The sequence below is a fragment of the Xiphias gladius genome, chromosome 8 (assembly GCF_016859285.1).
Source record: "Xiphias gladius isolate SHS-SW01 ecotype Sanya breed wild chromosome 8, ASM1685928v1, whole genome shotgun sequence".
NCBI classification, from domain to species: Eukaryota; Metazoa; Chordata; class Actinopteri; order Istiophoriformes; family Xiphiidae; genus Xiphias; species Xiphias gladius.
In genome coordinates, this window is record NC_053407.1 from 9084133 (window position 1) to 9105583 (window position 21451).

Here is a 21451-nt window from a genome sequence, read left to right on the forward strand (position 1 = left end):
TGGAATAGGTAAGTCTGCAAATATTACTGAACAACCGTGTATGGATCGTGCGCGAACGTTTCTCCACCTCTCGTGTGAACGAGCTGAGATTTGAAAGTTGGAGCTGCCAGGGAACTGTGTTTTTTGACGCTGAACCATTGGTATGTGTGTGCGTGTGTGTGTGTGCGCGCGCGGGGGGGTTGGTGTTTTTGATAAGGTGAAGGAAAGTGAATTAAGGCGACTGGTAAGTGAGGCTGGAAGTTTTCCACAGATTAACTACAAAATGTTGACTTTTAAATTCCGCCACTTAGGCAGGCATTTCATCCTTATCGGGAGCGGTATCAGACCGGTGGGCATTGTGCGTGTTGCGAATGTGCTTATTAAAACTAAAATTACTCTTTTAGGAAAAGACGCAAAGTTTCTCAGATGATTTTAGAGAAATTGCCTCAGATTGGTGAATTCGGATTTACTCTGCATATTTTTATAACAGCGTTAATGGCTGTTTCTTTGTGTCCTGTTGCTGGAGTTGCCGTTGCCCAGTAGCCCAAAATTGATGCCTGAAAGTTCAGGCATGTTGGCCCAACCCCACGAAGCTATGCTTTGCTAACATTACACAGCTTGTTCTGTCACAGGAGGGGGTCCAACGAATTTGGACTACTACGGTGTGATGATTTACTCACACCGCTAGCAGAAGGAAATATCTGGGGACGACTTGGATTGTTAAATACCTTAATAATGTTTAACGTAAGGGAACCTGTAAAAACATGTTTTATGGAGTGTGTTCAGGGCTGTTCAACAGGTTTGCTTTGCTAAAACTGCTCTAACCTATATAAATGACAGGCAGACCTTGAATCTAACTGAGGTATTAAGTATTTGAGAAGTGAGGTCTTGACTGGAATATCGATGTCCTTATGTTGTTAGTTACAGCTGAGTTATGAGAAAAAGCGATTTCTAACGAGTAATCAGACCCTGATCATCTTCTGGATGACTCCGCCATGTAAAGTTGCATCTGCTGCTGTGTTGAAATGGCCTATTATCAGCAATCACACCCAGAGAGTGATAAAAAATTACTACCAGAGAACCTGTTGTCGAGGTTTTTTATTTTGTCATGTCTAATATACCTCTTAGTGCGTTGACCCAGCGTTGACAGGTTCGCTAATATACACTGCATTAACTTGTCAGCTGACTGGCTGCCAAATATATATGGAAACAAAGTAGTTTGTGTTGATGCAGGCCCTCTGTTTTAGATTTGCCAATGGAAAAAGTGCTGTTAAGTTATGCAATGATTATAACACAGCTACAAGAAGAGTTAGACAAGAATCACACCACAGCAACTTCCTGAACTCCTTACTATTTGCTCAGAATGTGTGGGTCATGGCTTTGTGTACACAGCAGCATAAGGGCTAATTAAACATGCTCACATGCCATTTCCAGTGAGCTGTTTACCAGTATTAGAAAATCACATTGACTGAACTGTAATAAACCACTCTGTTTTTTCTAACCATGCCCTTTTAGTAATTGATGTTATTATCCCCTCAAGAATGCCTGCTGACCCTCGGCAAAAATCACCAATTCATAAAACACGTGAACCTATAAGCCTTGTTTCTACAAGCAGTCTTTGTAATTAAAAATTTTTTACTCTTGTGTGTCCTGCACAGCCATAATATCCCTACAGCATGATAAGTTACTAATTATATTATATGTTTATTAAATCTGCTGTTGATAAAGTAACTACTCTGGTTGTAATTTGCTTCATAAATTATTTTAGAGAAGGAAAGAAGCAAAGCATGAAAACTGTAGAGGTTTTGAAGCTTTAATTGACAAATTTTTTTACTAAATGAATAAAACTATTAATAATCAATAATATAATGACTTACATCTGTTATATCAGAAAAAGCAGGAAAAGGGAAATACAATTGTACTCAATCTAAAAACATAAACAGATGTTGACTTAGAACAATATATACAGTAGCTACAGAGAAAGGTCTACACACATATAGTTTAACTGTCTTAAATATGCACAACAAGAAGAGTCACAGGTGGTCAAGATCGGAAATCTGTGTACTGAATTTTTGCTGCTGTAATATACTTCAAAGACTAACAAGAACATATAAAATGAACCCAAAGGTAACTTTTACCATCTCCAGCAGATGTTTTGACTCGTCAAAGTAGGAAAAGCACAGGGTTTTCTAATAAAGTGAATGAATGCTTTGTTCTTTTCAAGTGTCAAGAACCAGCATGCACAATATCAGGACCCTGAAACAACAGCAGCTAAAGGGAATTCAGTCAGCATTCATATTTACACCTCTGCTTTTCTTACTGTTAAATGTCAAAATGTCTGTCATTAAAATGGTCTAATGTTCGATAGGAATTTTATTTCCCCTAAAAGTATGTTAAAGTTTGCATAAGTTTGGCCATTGTGGCCATAGTGCCTGAGCCATTAGGCTGCTTTAATTAGATTTCTCCCTGCTGAGAGCGAGTATTGTGAGGTGAGGAGGGACAGTACAGTTATCCAGGCAAAAACAAGCTGGGCCATACATAAATGAGGCTTTTAAATATAATCAGTTTAATAGTTTTTCCTGCTTTTTGGCCTGTTATGGACCTCTGGTTGCCTCAGAACAGACATCAGTGATAACTGATAAATCCTGTCACCCTTCTGCTTCCAAGGTGCAACCTCTAGACCCCCTCGACGCCCCTGAGCTTTTCTCAGTGTGATGGATGCGGAGGTGGTTCTACAAGAGGAGGACATGGAGGGCTCGTGGATGCTGCTGTCCTGGCTGGCGTCCTGCCTCATGGTGTTTGGAGGGGCCCTGCCCTATGTGCCACAGTACCAGGAGATCCAGAGAAGCAGCAACACTGAGGGCTTCTCCACCAGAGTCTGTCTGGTACTGCTCATAGCCAACATCCTGCGCATACTCTTCTGGTGAGAATTAGAGGGAAAGCATTTTGTCCGTATTTCAGATTTTTTTTTTTTCTGTCTATTTTCTAGTTTGCTTCCTTTTTTGCATTTCAGAATGCTCGTGCTGTTGACAAGGTCACTCCTCAAATCAGCTTTGGTGTCAGAGGTTAATGGAATAGGAATAAAATCACAGAGTAAAATGAGAATGATAATATAATCAGAAGCGTAAGCTGCTCACTTTGAAGCTTTTCTGAAATTGTTTTACACATCAGGGAGCACAAGTCATTTCCGATGTCCGGGACAGGAGAGAGAAAGGAATGTAATAGATTCTTTATGGAATCTGGTTAGAACATGCATGACTTTAAAAGCTCTATCTGTGCTACTTATAGCCTTTATGACACGTCCTGTAATAAAACCGCATATATTAATTTGTTGTCTATTCTGTATTTCTTTTTCTACAAGTTCCCTCCTATATAAAAAATGTGACTGGTGTTTTGATCACGTCCTTTCAGGATAGGGAAGCAGTTTGAGCTGACCCTTCTGCTCCAGAGTGTGGTGATGATCGTCGCCATGTTTGCCATGCTCCACCTCTGTTGCACAGTCCAAAACACCAACCGGGTGAGCACCAAGCAGCACCGACTTTCAGGTAACCAACCGGCTTTGTGCCAAAAACCATTCTGGTTGGCAGCAGTCATGACGAACCACTCCATAATTACCGACACAACAACCTAATCACTCACATGTATATAGAGTGATAACAAATCATTTTAATGCAGCAAATGACATATCCAGCTTATCACTTCTCTGTGTCATTAATTTAGATGCCAAGTGCTTCAACTCCTACTTCTTGCCAAAAGAGGGGGCCATTGGAAAAGCTTAACTGGCAAAATGCTTTACATACGACAGCCACATTTTTCCTGTTATTTAATTTTCAATTCACTTATTCTTCACTGAACGGTTCCTTTTGGCTCCTTGTGTCTAGACATTAAAACACATGCTACTGTTCAATAGTGATAGTAAAGTAAGGGTAATGAAAATAATGGTAAATAATGGTATCATAGACATTAAGATACAGTACATAAGAAAGTGTCCTATGGATATATTAATTGCTGTACTGTCACGCATGAGATTAGTCTATTCGAAGACCAACTGACTTTGTGTGTGTGTGTGTGTGTGTGTGCGTGTGTGCGTGTGTGTGTGTGTGTGTCTGTTTGTAAGAAAGAAGTGAATGAGGCATCAGTGCAGGGTAAGGGAGAGTTGGAGAGGAGATGAAGAGGGCTAAGATTAAGCAGACCAATATCAGCATCCATTGTGCATTGTGTATATGTGTGTTTGTCTTACGTCTGCAAGTGCAGAAGGAGGGAGCCCGTCCAGGATTATTTTCAGGGTCAGTCTTTATAGGGTGCTGTCTTTTATGGGTAATTGGGGTTTTTTTTTTTTTTACAGATGCTCAAGTTGATTGCTTTTGCAAATTGGCTGACAGAAATTCAATCTAAGTATAGTTTTTATTAGATAACAGCCAAGAGAGTGAAATTGAATGATAGAATCTTGTAATACTCTGATCATGCAGACCACAATGCATTATTAAAGACATAAATTATGATAATTCTTTGATGTTATGTTGATTGATGTGTGAGCATGGAAATATTTCTTAATAGAGAAAAATAGAATGTAAGTCTGTTTCGCTGTCAATGTAATGATCATCTTTTTCATAGGCATTTGTGCTTCTCTTGTCTCAGTTGGTCTATTACTCATCATCAGCCCTTTTTTTGATAAGGCCCACGCTTTTAAAAAAATATTATATGACTACTAGTGGTGGATTGTCTGTCTTCTCTGAGGGCGGATGATTTTCATCGGCTTTATAACTATTTGCTCAGTATGAGTGCACATGTTGCAAATACAGTCGACACTATCTAACTGCTTGTGAGACAGTTAGATACAGAGGGATGATTGATTAAAAGGGATACAGCCCAGGATCGAATCTTCATACACAAGTTGTCTGTTATAACCCGGTTACTGAAAGTCAGCATAAGCCACCCTCTCACATCAAGCCCCCCTCTCTGAGGGCCGAGCCTGAGATCCCGTTTCACAAAGCGTGGGTACAATGGGGGATGGTGGGGTCAGGATAAGAATAGCTCAACAGCCCTTCGTCCAAACTGTCCACTCCTCCCTCAATCCCTCCATCGCTAAATCTTTCCAGCAGATCAGGGTCATCTCTATGTAAAATAGTTGCCTCGCCCCAAGATGCTTGGTGGCATGACTTCTGAATATGTGACTTTTTTTTTAGGATCTTTCATGCTGAGATATCTCTTCTGTCATTTCTCAGCATCCTTCTCTGCTCTTTATCTTTCTCTGCTTCCATCTTCCTTCTTTTTTCACGACCTTCCTCCACTGTTCCTTTTTCCTCTCTCTTATTCCTGTCCTTTTGTTGCATTTTCAGATGCTCCCACCTCTTCTTCCTTCCCCTAACTTTTTCTTCTGGTAGGGACATCTGAGACTGCCAAAGTCCGTGTGTGTCATACTGGGGTCATCTATGATCCTACTGCTTGCCTGCCAACACCTGTTCCTCACTTACTGACCTGATTTTCCACTTCCTAAAAACACACACACAAACACAGACTGGGGATAAGATGAAATGGAGACTCACTTGCTTGTGCAGCTATTGGTTATGCTGATGATTCCTACCTGTTACAATCTGTTGTTGCTGCTTGTGCTGGCTTCCCCCAGCCTTCACCTGTTCTGGTTTCCTTTCCCATACATTGATAATATTCCATATTGCCAATGGATTATGGAAAATTGAGTGGACAAAGAAACATATGGCTATTTTTTTTGGTAATTTCATTCCCAGGTTGGGACTAAATTTTTAGTGTAATATTCACCTCAAATACTAAATCTTCAGAAACACATACCCTACTTGTTAAAAAGGCATTTTATTTGTAAATATTTAAGTTGAATAACCCATTTATCTTATGTTAACCACAATGTAAAATCTACAGTACTTTTCCAACGAATCAACATGAGCACACTGACAATGTCAGATCTTTTTGACAGTTGCCTTTTCATTAAAGAGGAGGCTGAGTGAGAATCCACATAATTAGATTAAGAATTGAATTTTCAAGTCAGGTCACCTTCATTATCATTAATGAGTTTGGAAAGGTATGGACTTGGTGATTTGGATGTTTTTTTCTTTGCGTGTGTGTGTGTGTGTGTGTGTGTGTGTGTGTGTGTGTGTGTGTGTGTGTGTGTGTGTGTGTGTCTGTCTGTTTCTCTGTGTGTCTGTCTGTGCGTGTGTGTTGGTATGCTCTACATTAGCTTTTCTTTATGCCGCCTTAATGCAGTGATGGTGCTGTAACTACAGTATGAAAGATCAGCAAAAACAGATGCTGTTCTTGGTCTGCGTCAGCATTGTTAAAGAGCCCATTACAATGTTATTCTTCACATAATCACCAGTAGCGGTAGTGGAAATATTTTCAAAATGAAATAAATTTCTTAGTAAATGTGTTCAAATTTAATAGACTGAAAGATACTGTATATGTTAGGATCACTAAAGGATGTGCTAAACAGTGGTCTCTACACAGAGCTGAGTCAGAGTTATGACTTTGCAGTAACTTCCAGAGGCTGCCCTAGGGTGCCACATTAAGAATCCTGGCATTATGATACAGGGATTTAGAGGCTGATAGGGGGAGCGGGAGAGAATATGTTCAAAGAGAAATGTTACCTCAGGCTACAGTGTCAGGCTTGGTGCAGTGAAAGTGGGGAGTAACACGTGAAAATAAAACATTTAAGGGTTGGGGAAATGCAAAGTAAAGGAAAACTGCTTACATCAATTATGCTGTAAGTATGAATTATTTAAGTTTTAGTTTTTAGGAGTTGAATTGATGTGATTAACTGGAAGTTAATTTTAGATTCAATAAAAAGTAGAACAACATCTTCCTTTACTGGTTGGACAGGCTAAAGCAAATTCTAACTACTTCAACACATTTGATCTTAGCCTAAGGGTATTTTTTATTTGTAGCGTGTGCATTACGTTTTACAGTTTAATAGTCTTTACATTTCTTTTCCACATTTAACCTGCCAATGCTCTCAGCTCTTGCCTACAACCCCACTTTGTGAGTCACCAAGCACAGAGCCACAATTGCTATTTAACATGCTGTTTGTGGGAGCCAGTGAGAGCTTACCAGACCATAAACAGAGGAAGAGATGGGACTCCTGATAGTTGGTGTTGACCCTGCCACCATCCTTAAAACTGTTAGCGCTCAAGTGGTGAAAGCAATTTCAATTTGCTCTAGATAACTTCTTCAGGGGAGGTTAGCCAGAGCAGACCTTGGAAGCATGATAGGAATTATTTAAAGAATGTGGGCTCAGTCGGTGGCTGATTCATTGTCTGTAACGTCTCAAAATGAACTTTCACTTTACTTTTACTTGCACAGGCAAGAACACATGAGAACCCACGTTATTTTCCAGCAATTTATGGCCCATTAAGTCACACCATAGCTGTTGTATACAACTACAGTTCTGTTCAGCACTGAGCAGAGGTAACTAACTTAAATTCAGTGAGGACCAACTTATTTGAAATTGAATATACAGTACAGTATCTAAATAGAATAAAATAAAATTAATAAGTTAGTATTTTTTTCTGTACACACACAAGTTCTGCTGGTGGTTCATTTCTTTTTTTCCTAAGGATAACTTGATGGTAAAGGAGAGCTGAATATGAACTTTTTAGTTTTACTTCACATATTTTAAAATTTGAATGACTAACTCAGTGGTAGTCACAGATCTTAGTCGTCATGACATGACATGCTGTAAACATTTTAATAAGGCATATGCCAAATAAAGCAATAACATAAAAATTACATTACAATTGAATGTTTCTGAATTTGTAAGATTTAATGTAGAAAAATTACATTCAAGCAGTCAAGTGCAAAACAGCCATACACATTAAACAATACAAAAACTTAAACTTAAAAATTGTTCCACTGTTTCTTCACAGTGTTCAATGTGGATTGGTGAGTTCCACTTGTGCTTAAAAGCGTCCCAAATATAGCACATGACTTTAAACAACACTTACACTGTCCCTTTTAGAAAACTAAGAGCCAGGTAATAGTTTGATTTTCAAAAGGATTTCTGCTGCTGAATCACTATTGTCATGCTGTACTTTAGTTGGTCATGTCACACTGTGTAAGACAGTCCAGGTGTGCACTAGTCAGTCTGATCCTGTCTTTTCTGTCCCTAATGTTCATGTTGGAAATGTAGCCTAGATTCACAGGCATATGTATTTACAAAAAAGGACACCAGCTTCTGCACACGTTGCTTCACAGAAGGGTACTCACTGTCAGAGATCATGTTCCAAAAGGTTTGTACATCTGCTCCAAGTTCAGTTTTGAGGATCTCATTTGACTCCAGCTCAATAATTTGACATTCCACTACAGCGTGATCAGGAGAGAGGCTTGTAATGACTGGGGCGATATATCACAGGGATTCATGGAAAGGGTTCTCGATGGAGTAAAAAGAAGAACAGTGTGCTGATTTTGTTTTGAAAAGCTGTGACTATAAAATGCATATTACCTGCAAGGCTGGAATTTGAACAAACTAAAACATTCTTAGACTTCTACTGCTGTAAAGGACTCTAACATTAAATAAATTAACAAGTGAGAATGGCACTCAGTAGAGTGCATACCTCCGGCAAGGCCAAATATTCCAGAAAATGTAGAGAATCTCTCAATGTAAAGGATAGGGATAAAAAAAATTCCTGGATCCTCCCCTTTAACCAGATCTGCCCCCAAATTTTATGGGTTTTTCCATGGCCCACGCCCCATCCTTCCACAAATGATTTGGTGCAAATCTGTTCAGTACTTTTTGCATAATCCTGCTGACACATAAACAAACAGACAGACACGGATGAAAACATAACCTCCTCTGCGGAGGTGGTAACAAAGCAGAAAAAGGAAAAAGACTTTTTAGATAGAAAACTTTTTATCTTTCTTTTCTTCTTTTCTCCCCCTGGAGCTGGAGATGCCCTGAAATCAGGTGGCAGGTGATGTCTGTCAAGTAAGCCAACTTCAGCACCAACTCCGGGATTCAGCAGGTCCGGATCCTCTGTGCCTGTGCTTGAAAGGGATTCACGGATTTGAGGCAGGAGACTCAAAAACCTCTCTAGCTCTCTACTGCAACAGAACCAGCGCACCTCATTATGCATGAACAAGTCTCCGTATTTTGTTTCACATTCCTGTAACAGTTCTCAGAACTGGTGATAAATCAGGGCTCTGTCAAGGATGAAGTTGATAATCTGTAAGAGCAACTGCATTACTTTCTGAAGAGCCTTTCTCCTTAAGTTTTGCCAGGAACACTTCTTGGTGAATATTGCAGTGGATTGTGGCGAAAATGGGCATATCCTCCCTCTTTCTCAACAGCCCGATGAGACCCATCATTAACAACAATGTGCTGCATCTCTTAGGCAGGGATAGTGAGTCTTTAGTACTTGCATACTGTCACAGTAACGTAGTCATTGAGGGGTGCAGTGCAGAGTATGATGACTGTGTCACTCATCCTTATCCGCAGTGCTCAGGCAGCATTGCAGCAAGATGAATCAGGTGTAACCTAACAAACAAACACACACATACACACACACAGACACGTACACACACAGACACAGAGACAAGGACAAATACTGTGCAACCCAGCCAATGGCATTTACATATCCGACACCATAGAAAAAATGTAAGTTTGTTTAATTAAACCCCTGATAACAGTAATGTTTGTTTAGCAAGTCAAATGAAGTCAGGCAGGTGAGAGGTGCTTTATTAGAGGACAAGCATATTGGATTACCCAGGCAGAATATTTAAAAAATAGAAATAAAATAACATGCCTCAGAGGGAGTATTTGTGGACTTAAGCTTTTTGCTTGTAAATTTTCACAGAAGAGTCCCAATGTGGAAGCATTTTCCTAAACCAAAGATATGTTTTGTAATTACCTTTTCTGATTGAGGAGGTTGTTTTCCCAGTGATTGTTTTGCCTGGTGTGACTTTTAAGTGTAACAGACTTTTGCAGTTTGAGTGGTGGCGTGTTGGAACCCATCCTGTCCATATCTGTCTGTCTGTTTGTCTGTCTGTTTGTCTGTCTGTCCTTTGATTATCTCAACAACTGTTCATCCGATTGACTTTAAACTTCACGCGTGAATTGTTGAGGACCCAAGGAAGTGCATTGTTGAATCTGAAGTTTTTTGAACGAGCAGTTCTCGAGAAACATAAAAAGAGAAATATTAAATGACAGTCGGTTAGGGCTGGGGCAACTCATCCATGTAGCTGACGTCATTGATGAGGACATAGGCACGTCACACAGAGGGGTGCCCCCGGTCAAAGCATGGTTGGCCGGAAAACAAGCTGCAGCTACAAAACCTCACACAGGATCATCTCAAGTGTGGGACTATTTTAGACAGAGACTCAAGCTCTGCAAATTGGGAATGGTGTATTTTGGAAATAATTTGTCAACCTTTAATTAATATAAATGGGATGGACAAATATTTGGAAGACCTCTCAGTATAACCCAGTACAATTCAACAGCACCACAAATTACAGCCTCCAGAATGACCAGTAAAATAAATCAACACCTCTTTCAAACAGATTCAATAAAAACTGAACATTATAGTCCTCATGAAGGGATGATTTTTTGAAGGCCTGTTGTATTAGACTGCATTAATTTTATCCAGGTGTACAAAATAAATTGGCAAGTGAGTGAATGTGTTACAGCATACCTTTTGAATTTTTGGTCCAGTATTTTCTGATCAGTTATCTGACTAATAGGTGCTGCTATTATTATTATTATTGTTATTATTATTAATAATAATAATAATAATAATATGGGCATTAATATTAATAATAACAATAATAATAATAATAATAATAATATCATCATTATTAATACCATAACACACGAGTGACGTGGAAATTAGATGACGATGATTAGATGATTGAACAAATATTGAACTTTTAATGAGATAACAAGCACGTTTTGATTGGCATTGCATTAGTTAACACAAGAAGGTGGAGGAGTGACTGTCCCTTTTCTGCGGTGGCTAAGGTGAACATGCAGCTTTCATGGGCTGTTTGTCGTTCTCATGTCCTGAAATGAATTATTAACTGTGAGAAGTACAGCTGGTATTCTACAGACAAAGTGTAGTTATTATTTGTTATACATTGTGTAATACATAATTTTACATGCCAGTTACATGTACAGTAGACAGACTTTTCACAGAAGACATTTTGACTGGTCACAGTAGGAAAAGCACAGGTGTAATGATAATAAAATGAATGATAGCTGAACTACGTATTCTATATGAGATTATGAAATAATGGTATGCTTCGAAGGATATTACAGATTATAAGGTGGTTTTTAATAAAATGTGCTAAAACATGAGAGAACAATGGTGTGCTTTGGTCTTTTATTGACTCTTGAATTAAATGGGTGAAATATAACTTATGAGACCATTCACCCCAGATCTGATCAGTCAATTTCGTGGCCCAGGTATATGTTCTAGTTTTAGAGCGTGATTTAATGAAGATACCTTTTTATCAAGCATTTCATGGTAAGTTTGAATCTGATTTGTCCTTGACTGACCCACCTGGTCCAGAAAAGGTCATATCAAACAGAATGGAAACTCAGACTTGTCTTTCATGGGGAAAATTACAATACTGAGCAAATTTCTCAGCCTCTCTGAGGATCTGCCCTGATACCTCATGGTTATTTATGGATGTGGGTTAGTAATTCATGAATTTGTCTTTGACCCTGTTGAACTGGTTCTGTAAGTCAGGACAGTGTGTTGTCTCATTAGACCAGCACAAGAGAGAAGACCTGACAGACAGACACCATCTATCACTACCCACATAACCTGACAGGTGTGTGTGTGTGTGTGTGTGTGTGTGTGTGTGTGTGTGTGTGTGTGCGTGCGTGCGTGCGTGCGTGCGTGCGTGCGTGTGTGTGCGTGTGTGTGTGCGTGTGTCAGTTGTGTCAGTTGTGATTAAGATGTCCAGATGCCTGCTAACTGAACATGAAGTCAATACCTTCTGAGTGACTGTTAACTCGATGAAAGACCAGCGTCAACTTGTTCAATATGGCAGAGCTGTCTGTTTTAATGGCAAAAAATAATATCACGATACATTTTCCTACATTGCCCATATTTGTATTTATCACCAAATGTATAAATAATACAGCTATTGTATCTAAGTATCCTGACAGTGACTAAAACCTGAAGAAACTAAAAGCTTCTGTCTGATCTAAATGTAATATTTTAAGTTAATAAATAATAACATTTAACTGTGCAAACTTACTTGTGCTGCGAGTAGTGTTATTTTCAGTACTGATTAATCCAGGGATGAAACAATTAGTTATTTATTGATTTGTCGATCAACAGGAAAATAATTGGCTACTATTCTGATAAATGTAGAAAGTAATTTTTCATGGTTTCAGCATCTTAAATCTTAAACTTTGCTGCTTTTCCGTATATATTTATAGTAAACTGACTAGAACTCATAATTCATAATTGTAAGCAGAGCAGTGTACAAAACACTCAGCTGCTGCTTCTCATTTTTAGCCAGCGCTAAGCGGCACTCTCGCCAGCTAAAATGACAAGCCTTGCCAGCGGTACGTCATATCAGCAGTCACTAATTAATGTTAATTCTGTCAGTAACTTGATGACAGGCCTAAATTAAAGGTGGCTGTTGTCGGTTTGTGTGATCTGCATGCTGCTGTCAGTACTTAGTACTTAAGTGCACTTTCTCTAAAAAGTACATTTTAATTGTGTTGTGGTGTCCTTGCAGGGCAGTGGCATGTGGCAGCCTCCAGCAGGTGAAAGAAAAGATTCTGCATGCACACAAGTTAGCTAGTTGACTGTCTCATTGAGTCTTTTTAGTTATTTATTTCCTTTTTTTTTTTCATTATCTCTGTTTCCAGCTCTCCTCTCTGTTACTTACATTTTTGGAAAAATAATTTCTCATCATATCTAAATTGCTTTGTTTCTTAATCGCATAATCCCCTACTTACCTATAGTGAGGAAAACTACAAAGATCTGTTAGTTTTAGAGTTTTGCAGTTTTTGTTAGGCCAGCTGTTCAAACTAAAAACAAAAACAAAACCCACAAAGACAAATGACGACTAAGACCTAAATACAGTAAGTAGTGTGCAGCAAAACTGCTGATTATGGACGAGCTGATACCGCAGGGGGAATATCTCTAAAATTCCTCCAATGATGCATTTAGGGTGAATAAAATTGTCCAGTGACTAATCCGATTTTTGGAGAGTTAATGCACATAAGTCCTTGACTCCACAATGTCAAGGAGGCGATATGATAAACACAGATCCCTGTGAGGTTTAAACTCATTATTCCCTCATTGAGTTGAACTGAAACGAGCACGGCATCAACCGTGCCCCCTTCATTCTCTCACGGCTTCTTTGCTCAGTGTGTTGTGCTCTGATCAGACCTGATAAGAGGGAATGTGATAGAGTCAAACTTTAAGAACCCTCTGGCTCACTCGTTAGGAGAAAATTCTGTGTTACACTCTGTACACATACATACATAAAGTCACAAATACCCATGCCCTAAAGGAAATAGCCTCACTAAGACTACCTACTATATCACTGGTAAAAACACTTGATTCTTAATTGGTATATTTTCCTTATTTCAGTGGATAATTGGCCAAATATACATGTTTTAGGCTGTGGCGAAGTTAGTGGAATGATAAATCTGCTTGTGTCAGTTAACCCCTCTAGCATCGTTAAATTCAAGAGTCACCTAAGAATTTGAGATACTCACACTTGGCATGAAATAAATACACGTCTTCTCATAGAAAGTTTTCAAAATCAAAACTTTGAGGGAGGATCCATTTTGTCCTAATTGGAGAGGTGATGCTTTGCCCTGGGCACTGTGCCATCCTTAAGCCACTACACTTGCGCAGACTCCTCTGACATGTATCCAACATGTCACGGTGTGCTTCCTGAGAACATCAGTGCCTGCAGGACTGTCCTCAAACCAAAACACACACACACACACACACACACACACACACACACCTGAAAAGTCAGACAATTACAAACATCCAAAGTTGGCTAGAAAAATGCCTATTTCACTGAAAAACTAGGATATCAGAAAAAACAGACGGAACAACCGACGGAAGTACTTGATCTGCGGATCAAGTAGTTCCACCAAAGTAAGATGTCCCGCAAGCAGCTCAGATAATTATAAAAAATGTCAATTAGAGCAAAAGCGACAAAAGCTGTTGACTGATATATAATCAATACAGCTAAAGTTTGCAACAACTGGAAGTCCTTGTAAACTCATCATCCCACTGCCTCTCCAAGTGTATGAAGGCTGTGACCAACACGTTCAAATAAAGTGGACTATGATTAACAACTTCAAATCTTCATTGCTGTTAAATTAATCCTGACTGAGTCATTTAACACAGGGAACTTTATTTTGCAGGCAGCCCACAATGCTTCAACGGAGTTCATGTTGGAAGTGAAATACAGTAAATGAAAGTCCCTGCTGTCACTCTGCTTTACTATATGTCCTAATATGATCAGTCCTTCAGATGATCAAGTCAAATTTATTTGAATTGGGAGTAATACCATATATTCAGCATTAAAACAAACTGAAAACCAAGAGGCAATTCTGAATAGTCAAGGTTACCATGGCTTCACAGATGATTCCATTTACCAAATGCCTCATAAGAAATGTATTGATGTAAAACATGTCCCATTTCCTGAATGTAATAAACACTTTGACATATTGTCATATCTCACATTGACGGATGAGATAATGTAAAAGGGAAGAACATTGCAAGAGTGCTGCGAGATGCAAAACATGTCCCAGTCTCTTCTTCTTAGAAGCAGCCACCTCTCTCTATTCCACCCTCCCTTTGTCTGTCATTATCAGACTTCATCCATCTCTTTTTCTATTTTATTCCACTCTTCTCTACCCAACCCTGTAAATCTCTCTCTACTTCTCTTCTATCTAAACTGTTGAAGCAAGCAAGTGGACACTGATGCAACCTCACAGCAACAACATACTTGCTGATACTTGGATCCTCATCCATCTGCATCACATTATAAAAAACACTGACGGCGTTTAAAGCCAGTCAACTACAAAAAGGAAAAAGCATGTAATTTGTGAAAAGACATCTATATGGATCCCGAAGTGGCTTAAAATATGTTTACGAATAAGTCCAGTCAGGCCCAGTCCCCATCATTTAGATGTAGAAAATAGTGGTACATATTCAGGGACTCTTTGATTGACACTAACAGTGATGCAGACTTAGGTTTTGGAGAATATAGTCATTTTTGAATGTTTCAGTTTTGCATGTTTTTATTATTTATGTCTGTTATTCTCTGTTTCTTGCCACAGATGGTTAAATATTTAGCCTTGTTAGTAGTGTTGTAAGGTATACTGATACCAGAAAAGTACTGCAATACCCTGCTGTTAAAAACAGTACAATACCCCATTTTATTATTATTGGTTCTTCAAGAGTGACAGTGTTTTGATAAGAGCCGCATTTCCTATGAGCTGCATCAATGTGCAACAGCGGGGCAGTGTGTGTGTGCAGCGTTCTGCTTCCACTCCCTGCAGGTGTAGTGGGGGTGCCAACCATTCTTAGCTTAAATGGTGATGAAACCAGAGGCATGGCCGCATATACATTCGCTCTTGCCAACCGTCCAAGGCTTGTCACCGAAGCAGACGCAAGAAGCGAAATATGGCATCATTTTGCTTACAAGGCCAACAGTCAGTGCAAGCCCACGGACACCAGAAAGCCCGTATGTTACAGAAGTTATAAACCTAAGCAGACCGAGGGAGTCAACATGTCCAACTTGGCAAAAAATTTCACTGACAGACATGCCGCCTGCTCAAAGAATTCACAGAGCAACAGGTTAGCAAACTTTTTTCACCATCCAAGTTGACAAGGCAATTAAGCACAATTATAACTCTGTCATTTCACTTTATCTTTTTAGCTAACTTGTAAATTTTTGCAAACATCTCTATATACAAACGCAACGTTCACACTGGTAACATTAACTTTACTATGAGTTGCAAGCTGCTAAAAATCATGAATTCACAAGTATGCAGATCAACAACACCAGTTACAAGGGATCAACGTACACTCAGTCAATACTGGTAATGATAATCATGGCATGTCAATAATTATTTCTATTAAAAGAAAATGCTGTTTAATAAGTGATATTTGGTTGCGGAAATAAAATTAACTATCAAAGAAATCACATAAACTCAAGTACAAGGGACATCAGATTACTGCATACCATATAAAAGCATTAATAACACTATGACCTTAATCTGATAAACATAATAATTAATTGTCAAAAACACACGTACTTGTACAAAACAACAAACAAAAACACTCAGCAGCACATAAACTTTAGTTTGATTGAGCATGAAAATAATAAAGAGAATTGAAATTAACCGTAAGTCTGGCACTTCATGGTGATGAAGCTCAAACCCAGGATTATTAGCCTGCACACTACAGTACTGCACTAAAGTAGACTGAATACAAATGACTCAGTATACCTCTTTGTCAGAGGTCTGGGCTCTACTGAGTGCATTTTCCAGTTTTCTGTTTAGTCAAAGTAGATTTAAAAATGACAGTTTATGAGGACAGCGTCTCTCTTTTCCATGTTCTTTCATCTACTATTCTATTACTTTTTCTGATGTATTATGTTTTTGGCATGGTATCGTTTCAGTATTGGTATGGAGATATTTATCGTATCACAGTCATAATTTAGGTATTGTGACGATGCTACTCGTTAGTGTCTGTCTTACGTTGCCACTCAGGCAATATTATAGGTTCATAAGAAGCTACAGGTATAAACAATAAATTGTCCAAATAAACTGCATTCATAGCTACGCACGCACACACACACACACACACACACACACACACACACACACACACACACACACACACACACACACACACACACACACACACACACACACACACACACAGGGAGAAGACAACAAAGGAAAGTAACCTGTTGTGTAGTGAAGAAGGTCAATGGACATTCTATCTAAATAATGACTTTTAATGAGCTGCTGCTGCGCTAATTACTGTGGACTCAGACTGGGTGATGAGGTAATTGTACCCTGAGGAAGAAGATGACTTGTACGTGTGTGTGTGTGTGTGTGGCGGGGTGTGGGGGGGGGGGTCCTGATAGGGACTAGATCACAATAGATACAGATGCCCTCTGTTTGTTGCAGAAAAAATGTATTTCTGCATCACGTTCTGCATTTTCCTGTGCGTTGCTCAGGCAGAAAATTAAGCTGCTGTTTCTGAGTGCATGTAAAGTCAGTGGCAGTCATGTGTAAGTTATAGAAAATACTATTTTTTGCTGTGTACAGTTTCTAAAAATTGCTTTTAACATTAAAGTATTCATATCTGACAGTAAGTCACACTGTCAGCTACCTGCTATCCTGATTATTCCCTTACATCTCATTATGTTTAGATTCATTTATTCCAGGGTAAATATTTACTTACCGTACATATGATAACAAGCATTTATAATTCATACAATCACAGTTTTCCCTTTGATGTGTGGTGGAAATTGTGTGGAAAATACTCAGCACACATGAAATAGCACACAAAACACTGATGGGTCAAAGATTAAAACATATATAAAAACATATATTGTATAATATGGAGACAACACCTTACAGGGGCCAGAAGTCAGAAGGATATACCTCCTAGTAAGAAGAATTCACCATAGTATTCCAGCAAAAAAGAACTCACACATGATTGGCCCTCTGTTGGTTACATAAGGTAGTCATCCAATGAAAAACTGCCAGACCCTAACAAGAGTCAAAGTCAACATCAACATCACCCCTCATTGGTGGCCTCATCCAACAGGTCACTAGGACACGACGTCAGTCCTGGGGGCTCCCTGTCAGGAATGCGCTGAAGATGTCTTAACACCGAGCATGCAATATTTTCAGAGCAATACGGTTACAGAAACATACAAATTAGCAGAAACACATACAAACTGAATAAATGATAAACTTTCATTTTCATATACACTCAGAGCCAATTCCCTGCACAGTGACTAAGCAGGAAATGTGGAGGACTGCGCACAGATTTACAGAATTAACCACATCGAGTAGAGAGTTCCTAAATTTCAAGCAAGTGTGCCACCTCATGTTTATACATGTGTAATTTATACAAATTTGCAAAAAGTCTTCCTTAATATTTTAAGCTGTTAAATCTCATATCGTCTCATATATTTCACTCTGTTTCTATGGAAGCTCAGCGCTCTCATATAAACATGTCAAATTGTGTTTATGAACACACTATTCGAGATTGTAGAGCCTGCATGGTACATGTTACACTGTAGGATGGTTCAAGAGTTTGAATGATGTAATTGGAGGGACTAATATGATTTATGAACACCAGCAATTATGCACTCAAGAGTGTGTTCTTTTATATCCATAACATCAAGAAATGTCAGCATGTGCCCTTATGTGCCCAATAATTACATCATGTTATTTCCACAAGCCCTGGGCACAAATTGCCTTATAATGCCTCTAATAAACTGCAATTAAGCTGTGTATATCAAATGTGCATTTCAGACACTCAGGCTGTATCCAGTTTTCTAAGTCTAAGTTGAAAATGAATGTTGATGTACATACTCACACCATAGAAACCACACAGAAAATTTTAAGTTTGTGCCCTTCTTTTAGCAAACACTACAGACATGCAACATCACAAACTATCATCTCTGCTATGCAGGTCACGTTGTTTGATCAGGAAAGCTTTTGAAATGCACAATGTAATTCCACAGAAAATAATAGTCAAATTGCTGTCCCGCCTGACTTTGTTTTCCAGTCGCCTTATCTTTGATTTACACCTGCTGATCTCAATAGGAAGAAAGCCTCCAATTGATAATGTGTATGTCCTTGTAGACCGTAGTAAGTAGTTTGGACCCTTCTGGCCCGCCATGTTGCTGTGTCCTTATCTGGACCTCCCGACTCTTCCATCTGGTCAGCAGCTGATTATTATCAGACCAGATCACCTTCATACAAAGCCACGTTTAACTTTGACTCTGTGATTATGTGTGCGTGTGTATGTGTGTTGAATAGAAAGGAAACAGACAAAGGGAAACATAATCATCATAAACTAGTGCACTGTATTTACACCCACGTCACTGACCTGTCTTTGTGTGTCTGCCTGTGAGTTTATGAGTGAGACAGAGACCGAGAGAGTGTGGCTAATTTGATCTCCTCTTCCTCTGTCTCTGTCATGCTCTCCCAGCATGTGTGAGGAAGGGAGGAGTGCTTCAGTGATGCTTCACCTCTTCCAATTACATACACTCCTTCATCCTCATCACCAAGGTCAGTGCAGCTCAGCAGTCCGGCTTCACCCACCCCCAGTCCAGTCATCATAAATGAGACGCACAGCTCCATGGTCCAGGATACCAGCATTTCAGTTTTTCATAACCTTTTATGTCTGCTATAATCAGAGTAGCCACAAAATGTAGTCAAGCAAATGGATTGTTACTTTGTAACAATTGGCCTCATCAAAAAAGATTAGTTCTTTAGTGGCATGTACAAGTTCATGGTGAAAATTTGCATTCACCAGTTTTCTCATGTGTAGCATTTTTTCTCTTAGGTAAGAACAAGATTGAGCGGTCCGGACCTGTCGTGCAAAGGTCATTGATTTACGAATTTAATGCCATAAACTGAATTAATTTTGATCTTAAATACGTAACTGACATCAACTAAAATAACAAGACTAAGTTAAAACCTTGTATTGTGGCCAGACAGCCCTTTATCTGCTTGCTTCTCTCCAACTCTCTGTGTTCACTTATACAGTATTTTAATACAGTCGAATTCCCAATGAAGCTCTTCTCATTTACATGATTTTCTGTTTCTGTTGTTAGACAGGGGAACAAGTATGAAATAGTGACTGAAACGCTACCCATTAAGATTATGTGTTAACCATTAGTCACTTCCAAGCCATTTCCAAGCTGCTACTCTGCACTGCTAAAATCCTGATTTTACAACTAGGTTTTGATGTTGGCTATATTTACCTGTAAAATGATCACTCAGAGAAAGTTAGAAGCTAATTCATGTCTGTTTCAGCTGCCGTGCGGTCAATTGAATGAGGCGTATAGAGAGCTGTGCCTGTGGAAGCAAAGCCTGATCTCGCGCTCGCTGGTGACTCTCTTCTACAGAAAGCAGCTAACATTTGTCCAAAAAGTGGCTAAATTTGTCACTAGGTGCTTTTGTGAAGAAAAGTCTGTAAATCTAGTGACAAAGGAGCTAAATAGGCAACAATGCCTGTAAACACCCCCTGGTGAAGCATTAGAAACTGTTTGTGCATAATCATTTAGAGAGAGCACGAACAATGGTGTAACTTCAGCACTTAGTTATGTGGCATTCGGCTGACCAAGGGTGTAACTTTATAATGCACTCAATCAGTCAAGTCAGTCACAGACAATTATAGGGCTGGCCCCGCTGTCGCAGTCCAGCCAAAAATGTATCTAATTATAAATGGAGGAATCTGCGTCTGTGTGTCCGTAATAAGTTTTTCGAGTGCTCATCCGATCAACCTCATACTTTGCTGGTGTATCGCTGAGGACCCAAGGAAGTGCAGGGTCGACTGGATAGGCAGTTCCCGAGGAAATCTTATTGTTCTGCCGCACTGCACTAAAAGAGCAAGACTGTATAAAAGCCCCCATGAGTGCTACATTGTTAATGTTAATGTTAATGTACATTGTATGGATGTGAACATACTGGAACAGACATTCTTAAAGCTGAAAACAAGCACTTTCATCTTACTGTTTCATTTCTAATCTAGTATGCTGGAGTAGAGCCAGAACAATAGTAAACATGTCACTGGTCATATACTGTACTTGGGCACCACATTACTACTATGGGCATTAGAACAGTCTAAAAAGACAGACCTTCCTGCTCACTGTCAGCATAGTGTCAGCTCTCTGCCCTGATGTTCTGCTATCAAACAACCATTCACAACCCCAGTTCAGTGCAGTCTGAAAGCATGAGCTGTCAAGGCTGGTTGAAAGCGCTTGTCTGCAAAAGAGAAAAAAAAGTGTGTGGCCAGGGATGTTTTGATTCTTGTTGTTGATGTTGCTTCAGCCGTTAGCCCTTTAGCCCTTCAGCAGTAGAATCGCTGGTGAAAATGAGAGTCAGATCAGTCTGTCGGTGTCTTTAAAGTTTATAAGAACAAAATGATTAATAAAAAATAGGTAAAAGTGATCTGGAGAAACTGGGTAGAACAGTGATTAAGTGTCTGTTATGTCATTGATGGCAGAAATGAAAATAGCATGTGTTTGGGATTAACAGATAACAGCTCATCAACTAACACCCAAAATAAGAAAACATATCTGCTCTCTCATCATGCCGGATAACCTTTGAAAAGCACATGAAACAGAAGAACAGTGCTTTCTTTGAAACGTAAGACTTTCATTTTGCTGCAGACAGCATCTCCTAAACAAGCAAAGTACTTCAAAGAACGCTGAAGTTTCTTAAGGCCTAACCACCTGAAGACACACCCGATCTCGT

General features: G+C 39.2%; 1 protein-coding gene across 1 annotated transcript in view; it reads left to right on the forward strand.

Annotated features, from left to right (window-relative positions):
* Positions 1 to 40: 40 nt before the first annotated feature.
* The window catches only part of si:dkey-246g23.2 (solute carrier family 66 member 2), a 49530-nt gene continuing 28119 nt past the window's right edge, over positions 41 to 21451 (forward strand). The window contains exons 1-3 of the mRNA XM_040133913.1: positions 41 to 140; positions 2647 to 2902; positions 3391 to 3524. Coding sequence (XP_039989847.1) covers positions 2694 to 2902; positions 3391 to 3524 — 343 coding nt within the window. The 5' untranslated portion in view covers positions 41 to 140; positions 2647 to 2693. The remainder of the gene's footprint in view (positions 141 to 2646; positions 2903 to 3390; positions 3525 to 21451) is intronic.